Genomic DNA, 17,568 nt, shown 5'->3' on the forward strand with positions numbered 1-17,568 from the left:
ATCATTTTTATTACCCAAGATGTGACGATTGAACCTCATTTCTATCCCTCTATTTTTCTTTCCCTCCATTTTTCTTTCCTCTTTTCTTTTTTTCTTTTTCTTTTTTTCCTTTCTTTCTTTTTTTCTTTCTCCCCTGGCTTCCCGCGCGCGACCCAGCCCTTCCCTCTCTCTCCTTCCGATTATCCTCCTCCCCAGCCCGCCACCGTGCGCCGGCGGTGGTCGACACCGCCCGGCTCCCCAGCTTCCCCACCGGCCGGCGACCACCTCCCTCCGTTTTCAGCTCCATTCGCGCCGCCGCTAGCCACCACGAGCCCATTGAAGCCGCGGCATTCTTTCCGCCGCTGCGCCGCCGTTGCACCACCATTGGCCACCATCTTCATACCACTTCATCCTCCACCTCTTGGCAACCCATTGGACCCAACCCCACCTCCGATCCGTCACCGGTGAAGCACAACCAACCCCATTTCCGTTTTGGATATTTTTGGCCTTAAACCACCCCTTGTGCCGCCACCCACGGCCAACCTTCACCACCACTAGCTTCACCGACCTCCCTAGGCCCTACCCTATCATTTTTGGGTCTTCGTTTGTCTCCGTTGAAAAGTGGGTATCTGTGACCCACGGCCACAGTGTATTTTACACTGTTCTGCAGCTGTTTTTCCACTTCTTGCAGCTTTGTGATCCTTCAGAAATTGCCTTATAACGCTGTAAGTATTTTCCAAAAAATTCTTGTGAATTTAATGTATTTTTACACTAATGCATTTCACTGTATTTGGTTGAGCATGCCGGACTGAGTCCGAGGAGTACGGGGGTCGGATGGATTGTTGATCGGAGTTGGTTGTGTGATTGATTGGGTTGGTAATTGTTGGTTTGGATATTGTGTTGTTCATGTACATTGCATTTTGCACGCATGATCATGTTTGTAAAGGAAACTGGGTTTTCGTGTATTGCATTCATGTTCATTTGTTTATGAAAACTGGGTTTTCATGTGAGAATGGAATTTGGGTGCGTGCGTATCACGACCCCAAGCCGAGATGGGGCATTATCTCGGTGGAGCTCCTCTGGTTACTCGGGAGCAGAATATACTGAGTAACGTTCCCTGGATTGTAGTCGAGCGACAATGGGATCGGACTAGAGATTTGTGCCAACTCCGTGGTCCTTCTGCTGGCGGGGACTAGAGGATGTCTGGCCATGAACGCGCTGGGCGCGGAACTGGGCATCGCTTGTTGCGTAGTGGGTGCTCGGCCATGAACGCACTGGGCGCGGAACTTGACATCGCTATGAAGCCAGGATGTGCGGATGGTCCCTAGGGGAGGCCATGGTGCATAGGGTAATAACGGATTAATTGGCTATTTTCTGGAAAAATAGTGTGTTGGATTTTGTGTAAATCATTTTCTGGAAAAATGTTTTACGGATATTTTGGGCCAAATGGGATTTTGGCGTATGTTGGAAAATTATCATTTTCGGGGAAAATGATGTTTTGAGGAAAATGCATATTTCATCATATGCATGCATGTTGGTTGCATTAAATGCATTTTATTCCTGAGGATTATTTGGGTCATACTTATCTGTGGTACCATGTTTGGTAACGCAGACTTTGATGCAGATGAAGATGAGGGTGAGCCTGAGGAGTCGGCTCCGCCCGAGGAGTGATTTGGGATCACTCATTTGTATTTCGAGACATGTGTTAAACTTTATTTTGGGATGACTGTATAACTTTTTAAACCCTTTTACTGATATTTAAATTGTATTTAAATTCTGGTACTTAGTAGACTTAATTATCCGCTGCATTGTTATTGTACACTGTCGCATGTACACACACTTGACACTTTCGTTAGGATGCGTGACCGTATTGTCATCATCCCGGCGTCTCGATTCCTATGTTTCCTTACATGGGGGTCGGGGGCGCCACACTATAACTATAGTCGTAGACTCTTACTCTATATTAGACTATTAGTATTTTTTTTTTATATACCATATTAGAGTATAGAAGACTAGAAGTAAAGTCTAGACTATTAGTATAAATATTAGTATTAGTATAAAATTATAAATATTAGTATTAGACTATTAGTTAATAATTATTTAACGGTGAGTAAGTGATAGGTTAAATGAGAATTATATAATTAATATATATATATTTTTTTTCAATTTTCATTCGGTCCGGTTCGAAAAACCCATAGACCGTGGACCGGACCGAATTAAGTCGGTCTTATAAAATTCGAATCGAGACTGACCGGTACCATTCTTGGTCCAGTCCGGTCCGGACCGAATTGGTCGGTCCGGTCGGTTTTTTCGGTCCGGACCGACCGAATATCACCCCTAGGTCTAATAGTTGTTTTAGGCTTGTTTAAAATTGAGATGCTCTCTTTGGTCTTTTTTTAGGCGAACTACTCAATCAGAAGCACCATCTCCTTCCGCATTGACTTTTGCTCCTACTGCTACTCCTTCATTGACATTATCAACGTAACTTGCTACTCCTTCATTGACATTATCAACGTAACTTGCCACGCATAGTTGCAATGCTATTCTTGTGAGCCATAGACAAGGAAGTATTGAACTACGGCATCTTAATATTACAGTGAATTATATGCTCCAATTCTATTTAATTTTTTTTTCAACAATGTGTATGCATCATTGCCCTTGGGGCTTTCAATATACGGCTATCGCTTAGGCCTCTGTTAGTTGTGTAAGCTTTAGACATTTCAATGCTGATGTCTTTCTTTGCACATGTCTTTCCCTATGTATACATCAAAATCTGTTTATAATGGTAGATATGTCATAATAGTGTCGTTGCATGTGCTGGAGTTGTTTATAAAATAGTATATAAATTTTGGATTTTATTTTTGTATTAATGTTATAGATGTTGCAAGTTATTTATTAGTGTAATATTCATGCTGTAACAGGTCTTATTATGACTATAGTTGATATCAGTGCAAAATGGTAAGAAAATTATCTTTGGTTATGTTAATTTAACAAAAACGATAACAATTTGTTTACAATTATGAATTAAAATAATATATTTTTTAAATTTTAAGTTTGACTTTTATTTTGATTTGATGTTTACTAGTACTCTTTATTTAATACTATAAAGTAAAAATTATTCTTAGATTATGCTACTCCAAAGTGAATGATTAAAGGAACGACTTCATTGCACACTGTATTTCTTTATTTTTGGAATAGAAACATAGGTTTTCTTTAAACTGGATTCAAGGAAAAGAATTTTTATCAATATTCATAAGTTGACGAGACTAATATATTTGCATGGTGGGAAAAAAGTTTGACAGTTGGACCAGTTTGATTCTACGTAGATTGTAGTTCAAAGCATTAGGAAATAGGAAACAAATCTAAGGTTGGATAAACTATTGCTTATTAGACACTTTAGAATCTTTATAATGTACTATACTCTTCAAGTGGGGTGGTTCACGGTGGTTTGTCTATGGTCCCTGATATGTCTTGTGATTGAAAAACAGGGTGTTTGTCGTGTGATGGTTGGTCGTGCATGGAGGATCTGGTTTGATGTGGGGCTTCCTATGGAGGTGCTATAGAAGTGCACGGTGGAGGGTGTTGGTTCTTGGATGGGTGTGGAGGATCTGGGTATCGTTTTCGGTGGAGGTTGGCTCAGAGTATTCGGTTTGAATCAGATGCTTCTTTTATTATTATTTTTTTCTTAATATTTTCTAATGGATCGGATTGATTTACTCTTCATTGCAATATTCCTTTTTTTTTTTCAAATAATGTACTTGTTTCCTTGTTGTCGCTAATACTAGTTGTTCTGACCAAGATTTATCACTAAGGTTGTATCTTTTGTTTGTTTGTTTTTTTTACCAACATACACGAGAGATTTTTCCCTGCGCTCTCCCAGGATGGATTTCAATTTTTGAGGTCTATCTTCCACGTGATTTATCATTACTTTCCATCTTAGCAATCACTTGCATGCACCTATGTTGTTGTACAAGCTTTAATTCCTGGAACTTATCCTTTGCATCATTTTGTCACACGATAGTCAATTGATTGGCTTCTGATCTGGTTATATTAATCTCTCTTTTTTTTTTTAATTTCTGGGTAGTTATATTAGATCTGATCTCGGTTGTGCTCTTTTCAACTAAAAAATAAAAATTCATCAATCAATGAAGCCTGCCCACAAATGATTGTTTTTTATCATAACCTTCATTTCACTGTAGCAGTAAGTAGTATAGATGTCACAGACACCCCAGTTGCAATATCCTGTTTCGAGTTGACGTTTCAGATTAATTACCTGGGCATATTTCAACTTGGTTCAGGTCAATTTGCTTTTATTGCATGTACTAATTCTATTTAGTTATTCAATATTGTTTGGCGTTTCCAATGATGATCAATAGAGCCTGGATAATTGAGAAACTAAGGACATAAAGCTTTTTAATTCATTAAGAAATCAATGAAAAAGGGTTGAAAACTTGAAGAACCCAAGAGAGAAAAGAACTAGCTGCTGAAGTTTAAACCTTCTGTGAATACTGAATATGATAATTTGGAGTGGCTTTCACAACTCTACAGTGAACAAAAGAAAATGCAGATAATAAGAAGTGATCTATAATTGTTGTTTTGTGGAGCCATGATTGTAATTTATAAAGCTTTTTGATTGTGTTGTGTAGATGTATAAATGATATGAACATATTTTATGTATTGAATATGTAGGTTTCAATAAACTATAAAAAATTGATATAATGATTGGAAACTTGTCATCAAGAGTATGTGTGTTTGTGGGAGATTGTGATTTTAAAATGAGTATGTATTACCAAGAGGCTTATAGATTGAATAGAATGTTCATAAATGTTTATATTGACAGGTTATATATTCAGTATATTGGATGTACTATGAATGAACAATGGTTGTGTGATGGATTTGTGTTGAGCTCAAGTGATATATGGATCGGGTATGAGTATGTGTATCGATTTCACGAGCATTTTCAAATTTTCTGATATGTGAATTTGCTTTATGATTATTGGATTGTGTTATTTATTGTGTTAAACTCAAGTGTTATACGGATAAAATATATACATTTGTTGTGTATTGAATTTAATGGATGGTGGATTTAAATTTATGTATGTAAATTGATTGGTATGTTACAATTAGACATGTTATGTGTGTACCTTGTTCAGGTGGTGGAAGCAGCAGAGACTGAAAGCAGAGGAGGGGAGAGTATGTAGTCCATCTCCTTAAGGTTTCTTTGGAGGACCTCTACAATGGGAGATCCAAGACATCCAAGAAGTTGTCCCTATCTTAATGCAATCTGCTCCAACTGCAAGGGGTTAGTTAATACTATATTTTTACATATTTTGGCATGTTAAGTACTTTCTCTGCATTCTTCCCATATGGAATTTGTGTGACGTTTTGCAGTAAAGGCTCCAAGTCTTGTGCTTTCAATTAAATGTTTTGGTTGTCAAGGTTCTAGAATCAAAGTCTCCATTATGCACAGCACCTTGGCCTTCTTTGATCCAGCAAATGCAGCATGCTTTCAATGAGTGCAAGATATCTCTTCTGAGTATACTAGGAACAGGAAAGAAGTTAATGTCACATGTAAAGAGTTATACTATGTTTACTATATGGTGAATACATAAATATTTCATATTGGATATATACTGATAGACATGAAATAATTATGCACAAAATCATTTGTTATGTTCTAAATTATTTCAGCTTTAATACCAATACCTTTGTGTTGTATATAATGAACATCGTTTTATGCCTTTTTTATCTTCCAACCAGGTGCTATATGCAAGCGGCATATGCGTCTTGCACATAGCACCTTCACTAATATATCTTCTTATATATAAAAGCATCTATTCAAGAGAAAAAATAATTTTTTGTCTCACATTTTCTTCCAATTTTGACCTTCTTTTTTTAGTTACTTTTTCTTTCATTCTTAAGGGTGTAACCGGTCTGGTTCGGTCCGATTTTAGATAAAATTTAAGATTGAACCTATATGTACCGGTTTTACATTTTTTAAACCGATTACGTCCCGGTTACCTTTCTAAACCGGTACATTCGATTTTATCGATTTTCGGTTCTGTTCGATTTTTCAATTTTTTTAAAATATAAAAAACATATAATAAAGTGTTACTCCTGATAAAATGTTATTAATAATTTAATATATATATATATATTTTTAATGTTTAAAGCATATGCTTAATTAAATTTTCATCTTTAAGATTAAATTTTTATTTTATAAATTATAATAATATTATCTTATATATAATTATATTAATAACATATAATCAAACAAATTATAAATGTTCATATTTAAAATTAATATTTCATGTTATAATTTATAAATAATAATATATAATTATTTCATAAATAATATATAATTATATATAAAAATTTAATATATAATTATATATTATATATAAAACTTATATATAAAATATTTTGTATAATATATAAAATTAATTTATATATTTTTTTTCCAACAAGCTCGGTTCAATCCGATCCAATCCCGAAAACTACAGAATCAAAACCGGATCCAATCCGGCCAGTTTTCATAATATAAGAACCGGTTACGGATCAGACCGGTTTAAAAATCGGTTCGGTCCGATTTTCTAATTTACTGGTTTAAATTTACACCCCTATAATTATCACTATTTTTTTATATTATGTTTGTGAATTTACTGTTTTACCCCTATATTTTGTTTGTTTAACCTTTTTGTCCATCGGTTTGTTTTTGTTTTATTAATGATTTTACGTTTTTACCCCTCAGTTTCATGAACAGTGAATTCACACCGATGCATTGTGTTTGAATTTCTTCAACTTCAGGAAAAAAACTCATACCGACAGTGACGAAAGCAATGCAGATCCAAAAAAAATTAATTCAAATTTCTACAAATTTACAATCGAATTTGTACAAAAAAAAATTCAAAATATGTTCAAATTTGTAAGGATTTAGAAACGAATTCATACCAATATGACACAACCAAAACAAATCTGCTCAGATTTGTAACCATTCATAAAGGAAATTTCTAACAAATAAGCAGATTGAGAGAGAGGGAGAAGCCAACACAGATCCAAAGAAAATTCCTTCAAATTTATATAAATTCACTAAATAAATTATACCCATTTACACTTAAGGAAATAAAATGTAAAAACAAGATGTAATACATAAGGGTGTAAGTTGAAATTGGAAAACTGGAAAATCGGTTCGGACTGGACCGGTTTTACCGATTTTGAACCGGTCCGATCTGGGATCTGTTCTTAAAATGTGAAAACCGGCCGGTTCCGGTCCGGTTCCGATTTTAAGATTTTTCGAACCGGACCGGTTGATAAAAAATATATATATAAAAAATATTTAAATTATTGTATATATAAGTTTTATACAAAATATTATATATATATTAATATATATAAATTTTATATATTATGTATAATTATAATTTTTTATGTAAAAATTTTATATATAATTATATATATTTATATATGAAATAATTTATTATTATAATTTATAAATTATTATATAAAATATTAATACTAAATTACTAAAAATTTATAATTAATATTAATATTAAATATATAGTTTATAACTAATACTAATATATAATTTATAATAAAAGTATAAAATAATATTTTTTAAATTAAATTTTTTTTTATAAATAAATTTATAATGATAAATTGTAAAATTTATATTTTAAAAAAATCGAAAAATCAAAACGGACCGAACTAAAAATTGGTAAAACTGGAAGTACCGGTTTAGGAAAGTAACCGGTGTGTAATCAGTTTTGTATTTTTTTAAAATCAGTACATACCAGTTCGGTCTTAAATTTTATCCAAAATCAGACCGATTACATCCCTAGTAATACGTGTAGATCTAAAGAATATAACAAAATCTCCTCACACCATTAGAAAAAATTGTACTCGGATTTGTACAAAAAAACCAAACCTGATCAAATTTGTAAGGATTCAGAAACCAATTCATACGCATATGCCGGCAACCAAAAAATATTCTTCAGATTTCTAACGATTCACAAATATATTTTTTAAGAAAGAAACAGAAAGAGAGAGAGATGAAAGAGATGGAGAGGTGTGGTTTGTTCTTCGTGGACGACGGCCGCATTTCTGTACACCGAATCACTCAGTCGACGTGTGCTTCGAAGCGGTGGAGAGTGGCGGTTTTTCTTCGTGGAGAACGGACGGACCAGAAATGCGAGAGAAGACACTGCGCTTGACTGACGAAGAGGCTGGCGCTTCTTCTTTGTTTGAGCGACCACAGCTGCATCTAGCGACGGAGAGAGTTCTGTGGGAAACTTCGGTCAGCGCTGGAGTTTTGTGTGAGAGAGAGAGAGTGAGGAGAAGCAGAGAATAAATAGGTACGATTTCTTCTACAAACGGCGTCGCATAGGGTGCAGGGGTGGGCTTTTGCGAAATTTAAGGGTAGTTGGGCTTTTTCTGTTCAATTTTGGGCTTCCCGTGTGCAAAAAAAATACTATTTTAAAAATCGGCCCATATAAATAAATTATCATAAAAATTACTAGGTGGTCATAAGATTTTTATGAAAAATACAGAATTTTTTTGAAAAATAAATATTAATCTTGGGTTTCATGTTATTTTATTCGCTTTTATATTCTGTAATTATTTAATTTATTTGTTACATTTTTGTATTTGGCATTATATTGCTTTTGCTTCTGACTATTTTACATGTAATAAGTTACAAATTTATAATTAAAAAGTGCTTCTATTTTATTAATATTTTAAAAAATATTTATGAAAATTTTCTACATAGATTAAATTGATGAAGTTTTTTTTTCTAAAATTATGAATCAAACTTTCTTTCAAGTTATGCAGTGATGAAATTATTATTTATTAACATATATATAAACAATTAATGTTCAACAAACTATGTAGATTAGCTGCCTCACGATATATTGGTACAACAACACCATTAATTGTTTTCAAATCTTGAAATGGTGTTGGTCCTCTTATGTGATTTAGTAATATTTTCAAGTAATATATTTCACCTTTAAATGAATTTGCATTGACAATTTGGCCAATAACACTTTTATTTTATTTTTATTTTTTTTAGTCCAAATTTTTTGTTGTTGATATTTGCTCTGTGAAAGCCACAGATATAATTTTATTATTGATATTACTAAGAATTTTTATTCAAAAAAAAATTTTTTTTTTTTTTTAAAAGCTTTATTTAATAAATTATTGCTTCTACGAAGAGATTTTATTTTTTTTATAAAAAATAAAAAATAAAAAATAAAAAATAAAAAAAAAATCCTCCAATTGGGCGCTACGTACATGGGATATACCTGCCTTGCACGTAGCCCCTTACTAGCTAGTGTGTGTAATATATGGTAACGGCGTTCAGGAGGGCCCATATATGAGGTTGTTCGGGAAGCCATGGTCATTGATTGCTCTTGTTTAGTCTCCTCCCTCCGAATCACGCATCCTCTCCCAAGTCTGAAATCAAGTCCCTATATATTCCTTCCTTCGTTTTCGGTCCATTACTGTTTTTTTTCACTTGTCTTCTTTTCTTTGTGGAGTTACGATGTTGTACTTCAGGTATTGAATGTTGCAAAATGGAGCTTGGTTGGTCGAAGAGGCGTTTGGATTAAAAAGAGGGACTTCTTGTAGGTTGTTGCAATTAAAATCTCCCAGTCAAAATTTGATGAGTTTTTTCTTCTTCTTTTATTAAAGCAGACTTATAACACTGCCAAATAGTACTTAAAAAGGTCCACGTAAAAGAATAGTAGCATATCCCTCAAACAAAAGCTTCAATTTTTATTTTTTTTAAAAAAAATTGAAAAAACACTTTATAAATTTATCAAATATAGTTTTTTTTATTTTAAAGAACTTTTAAACTATTAAAAGTAGTTTTCATTTAATCTCTGAAGTAAATTGGATGATATTTTTGGGGAAAAAAAACTGAAGCTCGGGTACTTGGCTTGTTTGGAAAAAGTTTTCATCTCAAAATTTTCATCTCATCTCATTACCAAATATCACCCAAACACAAGTACTTTCCAAAAAAATAATTCAACTTTTTAAATCTCCAAACAAAAATTATATTAAAAAATTATATTCCAACAATATTTTAATTTTATAATATTTTTTATTCAACATTTTCTCTCTCCTTCCCAAATTCCAAAAAATACTCAACTCAAACTATCACACTACTATTTACAAACTATCTTATTACTATTCACAATATTCTCATATATATCAAGCATCCCTAAATATTGATCTAACTCCAATAAATACAAAATACTTATAAGTTGTCACCAAATGAAAGAACATGAATATATATTCTTATTCTTTGAGGAATAGAAATAGGAATGGGAATGGGAATGGGACTTCTCATTTCCTTAAGAATAAGGATATTAACCAAACATACTTAAGAGATCCCCCGCCCTTTGCATAAGCAATATATTCAAATTCAAGATATAAGAGGAAATTCTCATAAACCATTCATCCACACGCCCAAAATTGCAAATAAGGATTTCCCAATTTTTAATGAAATAGATATGATTCACTTTTAGTATTTTGACCAAGGTCCTTTATCAGCAAAACATGAAACGATCAAAATATTTCATATGTTAAGCTAAATGGAAATCAAAAGAACCCTGTTCCGAGAACTATTGGCCATCAGGTAGTGGAGATCCAATCAAATTCGTCAAAATTATCACTTCGGTACGAGACCAGTCTAAGGGGTTAAACATCGAGAGGGGAGAGGGGCAGGAAAAGCACAACCTATCGGGTTTGGTTTGGAGTGGGATTGGGATTGGGATTGGGGAGGGACAGGTAAAGCAACATGCATGCATGACAACGATTTTCATGTTCCTTACGAGTCTAACAATAAGAACAATTTTTATGAAAAAAAAAAAAATACAAAAACAAAAATACAAAAGCACGTAAGATGCGTTTATAAAGCAAGAAAAGAAAAGACAGTGACAGATCTTGAGCATGTCATCCTCACATAAAGTGACTAGTTACTATAGAGGCACCTTTATTTCTATTTTCTTTTTTTAAAAGCAACTTGGATCTAGCACCAAAGACAAACCGACCCTACACAAGTGTGCCACTAACACCATTAACATATTAATATTCATGAGTGTGCATACAAAATAACAGCATACAAAATAACAGCGACCGCATTGGGGGGGGGACAGTGCACTATATACAAAATATCCCATTAGGAACTCATGCTTACGGCGAAAATCATGACTAATGGATGTCCGGTTAGATTTTGACAAAAAATACAATTCGAGAGATTATAGATACCAAACAGGTGCTTAAGAGCAAACACTAACAAATAATTTACAATACGGCAGAAAAGGGTGTGCTATTTACACATCCATCCATCCACCCACTCATCCAATCTCAATCCATCAATACATTAATTACCATAAAGCAGAGGTCATAGACTCATAATAAAAAACATAAGGTAAGTTCAACCACGCAAGTCACTGTTGGTGGAGCAGACTCCACTAATACAAGTACGAATAGGCTTTTTCTTACACAACACTAGCAATTACTATTATCCTAATGCCAGCAAGCATGGGAGGGAAAGTGGGAGTGGGGACCTAAATTATACATATATGTAATTTAGAAATGGAGTTCAGTCATCCTTACCATGGCAAACTAATAGTTTATATCCCCAACTCCAAGCTTCTGTACCTCTACCTTGAGAGACTTGAGGTACCTAACAGCTTCATCCAGTACAGCAACAGTATTCATTTGACTGCCACCAGGTACTATCCCTCTCAGTGCCTTCACCATCTTCTTCATTTTCTGTCGTTTCCTGTCACTGTTGCAGCTCTCACCACTGCCTGAGGCCTTCTGCATAGAAGAAGATCTATTCTTCTTTGGTTTTGAACAATAGTTGGAGAAGGAATCTGGAGACGTGCATCTATAATCTCCATTAGTCCGGGCGGTGCTAACCTCTTCATCATCATATTCATCTTGTTCATCCTCTTCAAAGCTCAACAATGCATCAATATCACCTGAATCCTCTTTAAGTGGAGAAGATGTCTCTGTTTCCACAAAATCAACTTCTTTCACCTCAAAATTGTCTTCCACACTAGTTGCAAAGATGCTAGGAGCATTAAATTTGTGGGCAATCGTTGGATGAAACATAATCTGGCTTCGGTATTGTGTCTGATCAAAGACAATAAAATTCTTTGGGCAAACCTCAGAAGGTTGAAACTCGACGCCATGAAAAGGGGTCAAGTGCTTTGCACCCGAATTGAAGACTGCACCAACAGCAGGGACAACAGGAGTGTGCACATAACAGTTGCCCACTTGATTTTCCAAAGGGAGCACAGCCTTTGCTCGGAAATGCTGGTCACCCTGCATTGTTTGTCCTATTTCCTACTTAACTGCAAAGTCCACAGAAATGAGCAGTTTGCCTTCTGCACTGGTAATTATTCACAATTTCAAATTGGATGAAGGTTCCTAAGGTGATGGGACCACTAACTAGTTAATTATGGTATTGACATTCCGGAACAAGAGAGCCATTTTTCCAAATAAACAGTTACCATCATCAAATGATTCACCTCTTTCAATGCCTTCTTATGGATTAATGCAACCAAAGGCAGTTTCCAAAATTCCAGCGTTCCAGAACTTCAAAATGACTACGTAACAGGTTTAAGTAACTGACGGAAATACTCAGCCTGTAATAGAATATAGAAAGGCACTATTAGTGAAGCAAATAATGTCATATGGAGCAGGAAGGGTTTGGTTCCATCCTTATCAAATAAGATCTCTTCTTTTAGTCATCCTTCTTTTTTTATAGGAATCAAGCATCCAGAACAAAGTCCTTTTTCATCATCCTTACCTAAAGAATAATAAAGTTTGGTTTATTTAATATTAATTAATACGAGACAACTGAAGCATTACTTTTTTTTAAAAGAAAAAAAACAGAAGTCTTTGTTAAAACGTGCAAAAGGCGCAACCCAAGTCTCCAAGATGTACATAAGAGAGACACCTGGTCCCATCGAGAAGGAAAGAGATACAAGAAAATTATGAAAAGTCCATTAATGCCGGTAGAAACTGTACGAAGGAACAGAATATCGATACCAAAAAAAATTAGTTTAGAGCTCTTTCAGAATCCGTATGTAGTCCCAAAGTTCTATCGTCCATGTCCTTCGTAATATACAGGAGGCAAATAGGAACTATCTTCCACAATGCTGCAATTTGCAGGCAGGCTCCTAGTCCTATTGAACTCGTGATCTCACCCTCTAACCCATGCTTTGAGGAAGAAAATTTCATTTGAGCAAATTGGCATGATCATTCATGCATTACAAAAAAACAACAGTTCACATGCATTCTTATGGTAATTGTCGTAATATACATCCATCTACAATCACCACAAGGACACATCTAGAATCTGATGGGGAGGTTAAAATCTAACGTAACACAACGAACTATGCAGTTATAACTTATGACCCATCAAAAATAGGATGACTTACAAGCACTATACGATACATGAGATAGAAGACAAAATGGAGATTATAAAGCAAATATCACGTGGAAATAAACAAAGCTAGAAACATTTTTCCCATCAAGTAACACTACTGCCGTGGCCATAAGAAGCTTCTCTCCTCGTGTCATAAGGACACCAGGATCATCATATAAGGATCAAACAATAAGGAAGGAAAAAAAATAAGGAAACAAAATAGAGAAAATCACCCAAAGCCATGAAGGCAGTAACTTGCAGACAAGAAAATAGGAAAACATTTTTACCTGGCAAACTTGTATTAGTTGGTAGTATGCAATGATCCCGACACTCATTTTAATCTGCCCAACTTCTTTCACGGCTCTGTATCTTTTTATGGTTACTCCAATGTACATTCTCAATCCTCCAACCAGTTTCAAACTAAACAAATACTAGCTAAAAAAATCCTTCAGAAACCACCTGTAATACACCTACAGAGATCAGGGAAAATCAGCCTAAGATCATCAGCATAGAGAAAAAGGTGAGGTGAAACAAACACAGAACCAATGCTAACTTGTGAGAAATTTAAACAGAAAAAAATTCCAATGATGAATCTTACCGAACTGGAAAAATTATGAACACCCAAACAACAATCCATGCTAAACTTATTATCTTCACCGATGTGGGTTCACATTTTTCGTGAAACAAATGAAAACATTCTAAATATTAGGTGAAAACAAAAGGACATACAATACAATGATCAAATTTAGTTTCTAATTCTTTCCGCGCCCTGTTTCAGCCCAGAATATAACCATATAAAGTCGAGCTTTTTTATTCATAATCTGATGCCTATAAAACAAATAGATTCAGAGAAATGAACTCTGATCGCCAACGCTGAGAGAGATAGCCAAAAGAGATAAAGTCTCACCCGTTTAAAATGAAATTACAGTATAAAACGAAAGAACGCCACCAAGCGAACACGGTTCATCTTGTAGTTCACGAAACAAGTCCACGGCATCTTGATTTTCCTCCTCCAATCCCAATTCTACAAGAAAAACGAACACTACTTCCACTGCAAAAGATCACAGAAGAAACAACAGAAAGTCGAAATTTCAACTAAAACGAGACAGAAAAACACAGATCTCACCCTTTAAATTGCAGAGAAAATTAAAGACAGTAAACATTTCATTGAAGTAATATCAGAATATAGATCCTGCATTGAGTTGAGCCTGAGAAAAGAAAACCCCCCAAATCCAACCTCTAGAATCAAATTTTATTCCATGTTCCTCGGCAACTAAACAGGTTAGTAAGTAAAATTCACAAATGTAAACGGAATGAGATCCAACCAATCCACACAAAAAAAAAACCCACTCAATCGTAGATCACAATCAAATAAGAAAACCGTCGACCTCTTTAGATGCAAACATATACATCAATCTCTTACCACTTGTCAAAAAAATAAATCGCGAATCAAAAAACACTATCAATTCTGAGAGGGAATGTTTCGCATAAACAGAAGAAATAGAGGGCCAAACCTAGGGTTTTTCCGACGATCTTCCCCCCGATTTGCGCTGAAAGTTGCAGCAGAAGAGAGAAAGTGTTCCAGAGAGAGAGAGAGAGGAGTGAGTGGCGTTTGGATTGGATGCGTTCCATTATTTCTCGGGTGGGCTTTATTGGGATGCGAGCTAGGGTTCGAACAGTGAGGAAACGAATCGGAAAACAATAGCCGTTGGATTAGAGGGTTGGCTCTTAGTTGGGGGAATGGATTTGAGCGTAATGTCGATACGATAGCGACCGTTGGATGGAGCACGCGTGAAGTGGGAAGTGGGGCTCACGAGGTTTGACGAATGGGGATTGTCGTGGGAATCAATCACACGCCTTGTACTAATGTATTTAAATTCCATAGTTTTTCCTTTTATCTTTTAAAGAAAAATTCCTTAGTTTTGTCCGATTCTTACGTTGTTGAATAGTGAAGTGAACTCAATATATTATAAATAATAATAGACTAACTAGCACTTAAGATTCAAAAATAGAATATTTCAGAAAAAGAATTCAAAAATAGTAAAGCGATAGATATAAAATAAATTCTAGATATTTAAGTGAGTTTTAAAATAATTAATAAATGATGTAAAACGCATTTTATATAATTATTTTTTTCATATATTATAATTCAAACAAAAATTTTAAAAATAAAAATTTCTTGTTACCGTGGTTTTGTGGTCTCTACTTTGTTAATTGGAGTTTACCGATTAATAATTTTTTTATAATTTTTATTTACATAACAATATGGACGAGATGTTGAAAATTATTAAATTTAAAATATAAAATTTAAATTTAAAAAAAAAACTGGTAAAATTAAAAATACATATTGTTAATTTAAAAGTTTTGAGTGAATAAGAAATCACAATTCATGACCATCCTGATAGACGACTAATTACTCCTGAGTTAAATAAAGTGTTTATACTCCTAGGGTTTGCACCATCTAATTAAATTTGTTCAAAAAATTATTTTTGTAAATTATTAAAATTGAAATATTGGACCCATTAATTATTAGAAAAAAAAATAGAAATAAATAACACCTCTCTCTTGTAACATCTTTCTCTTATTCCGAGAAAGAGAGAGAATGATTGGGCTGGCGTGAAATGATACTCAAAACTCTCATTGCTAAGCATTGTTCTTGTGGCATGGACTTGCTAGCCAGATGATATGCAGCATGGATTCCCTTGCATGCAGATATCATCTCTTTTCTTTTATTCAATGGCCTCAAAACACACAAATTAATGATAAAACTACAGTGCTCTAATTAAATTGATCCTTCCTCATTATTATTGTTATTATTATTAGTATTATTGTTATTATTATCATCAACACCATCGTCGTTACCTTCGTAGTCGTTATAACTATGTTTAGAAAACTACACCATTAACATTTCAGGATTACGACAGGTTTGAAGTCTTAGATGAGATATAAAATTCTCATATGATCTCATTTTATCTTATCTAATCTTATTCACAAATATAATTTAAATACAAAATTTTTAAACTAATCATTATAACTTTTTCAATCTAATCATTACAACTTTTTCAAACATTCAAAGAAAAAATAAAAAAAATAAAAATCTAATTTTTTAAATTTCCAAACAAAATAATTTTATAAAACTAAATTATTACAATATTTTAATTTTATGATATTTTTTAATCAATTTTTTTCCTCTCATTTTTCAAAACATAAAAAATACTCAACTCAAATTATCTCACTATTATTCACAAATTATTTTACTATTATTTACAAAATTATCGTCTCATCTCACTCCTCAAACAAGCCCTAACTCTATGGCATCAACAGATAAAAGGGTGAGATAAATGTTGGGATGGTAGTGAAGATTTTAAAATTTTCCTTATAGAACAAACTAAACATTTATATGATAGTTAAAATGGTATTTTTTGAAAGAAAGAAAATGAGGTAAAATGGTTACTTCCAAAAACAAATAAAGAAAAGAAAAGAAAAAAAGAGGATATATCATAATATAGAAATTCCTTCAAGAATATAATGTAGCTTAATGAGTAAGGCATCACAGACAGGGAAGTGGAACTGAGATTGCAAATTATCCTGTCACCCAAGCTAATTACCACTTTCATCATCCTTTCTCAAATAGAGAAAAGTGCTTCTATCTTAGCAACCATCATATTGATTCAAAAAAGGTATTTTGATGATGGGTGGTGGTGGGTGTCTTGTTGCAGAGTTGTCAAAGTTGAAATGTCTCTGCATTAGGCATAATTTCAATGACACCCACTTTTCCTACTTTCTTCCCTCTGTCCCTAAGTGCTCTATTCAAACATCTGTTACATGTCTTCTTCTTCAGTGCCTTGCACACATCTCACAAGTGCTCTCTCCCTTTGTGCATATATAGCACATATGATCTTTTAATTACACTATGTCATGTCTACTGATTAAGTGGCTCAAACCATCTAATTTTTATGTGATGGCCTTACTTTTCATCAATACAAACAATAGCATATTAGACATCATCTTCTTAAGAATCCAAAGGAAGAAAATTAGCTTTTGTACTAGTTGTCGAGTTTGATACCAATCAGGGTTTTATTACTTATAAATCGGTGTGTAAATTCATTCCTTGTTATGGTCCCGTTTAGATTTATAGATGAGTTGAG

The 17,568-nt window shown here is 33.8% G+C and overlaps 1 protein-coding gene and 1 long non-coding RNA gene across 12 annotated transcripts; one reads left to right on the plus strand and one right to left on the minus strand.

Moving 5' to 3' along the window:
• The first annotated feature begins 657 nt into the window (after positions 1–657).
• Positions 658–5,669, plus strand: LOC108990572. 7 transcript variants are annotated; one of them, XR_004801075.1, is made up of 6 exons: positions 671–704; positions 2,901–2,937; positions 3,468–3,627; positions 4,820–4,906; positions 5,133–5,281; positions 5,371–5,669. It is a non-coding gene; the product is annotated as an uncharacterized LOC108990572 (long non-coding RNA). The 7 variants fall into 7 exon arrangements; XR_004801073.1 differs by lacking the exon at positions 4,820–4,906 and adding an exon at positions 2,380–2,460 and having other exon boundaries at positions 677–704; XR_004801072.1 differs by lacking the exon at positions 4,820–4,906.
• A 5,572-nt stretch (positions 5,670–11,241) lies between these two features.
• On the minus strand, positions 11,242–15,055 carry LOC109015942 (transcription factor bHLH144-like). 5 transcript variants are annotated; one of them, XM_035688065.1, is made up of 5 exons: positions 14,935–15,055; positions 14,328–14,471; positions 13,708–13,879; positions 12,519–12,635; positions 11,242–12,379 (listed from the first exon to the last, which is right to left on the minus strand). In XM_035688065.1, the coding sequence occupies exon 5, from the start codon at positions 12,316–12,318 to the stop codon at positions 11,605–11,607; it is 714 nt and encodes a 237-aa protein (XP_035543958.1). In that variant the 5' UTR covers positions 12,319–12,379; positions 12,519–12,635; positions 13,708–13,879; positions 14,328–14,471; positions 14,935–15,055; the 3' UTR covers positions 11,242–11,604. The 5 variants fall into 5 exon arrangements, with proteins under 5 accessions (XP_035543958.1, XP_018820124.1, XP_018820123.1 ...); XM_018964579.2 differs by having other exon boundaries at positions 11,242–12,374; positions 13,708–13,890; XM_018964578.2 differs by having other exon boundaries at positions 13,708–13,890.
• Positions 15,056–17,568: the final 2,513 nt, after the last annotated feature.

Source organism: Juglans regia, chromosome 3 (assembly GCF_001411555.2).
Source record: "Juglans regia cultivar Chandler chromosome 3, Walnut 2.0, whole genome shotgun sequence".
Classification (NCBI taxonomy): Eukaryota; Viridiplantae; Streptophyta; class Magnoliopsida; order Fagales; family Juglandaceae; genus Juglans; species Juglans regia.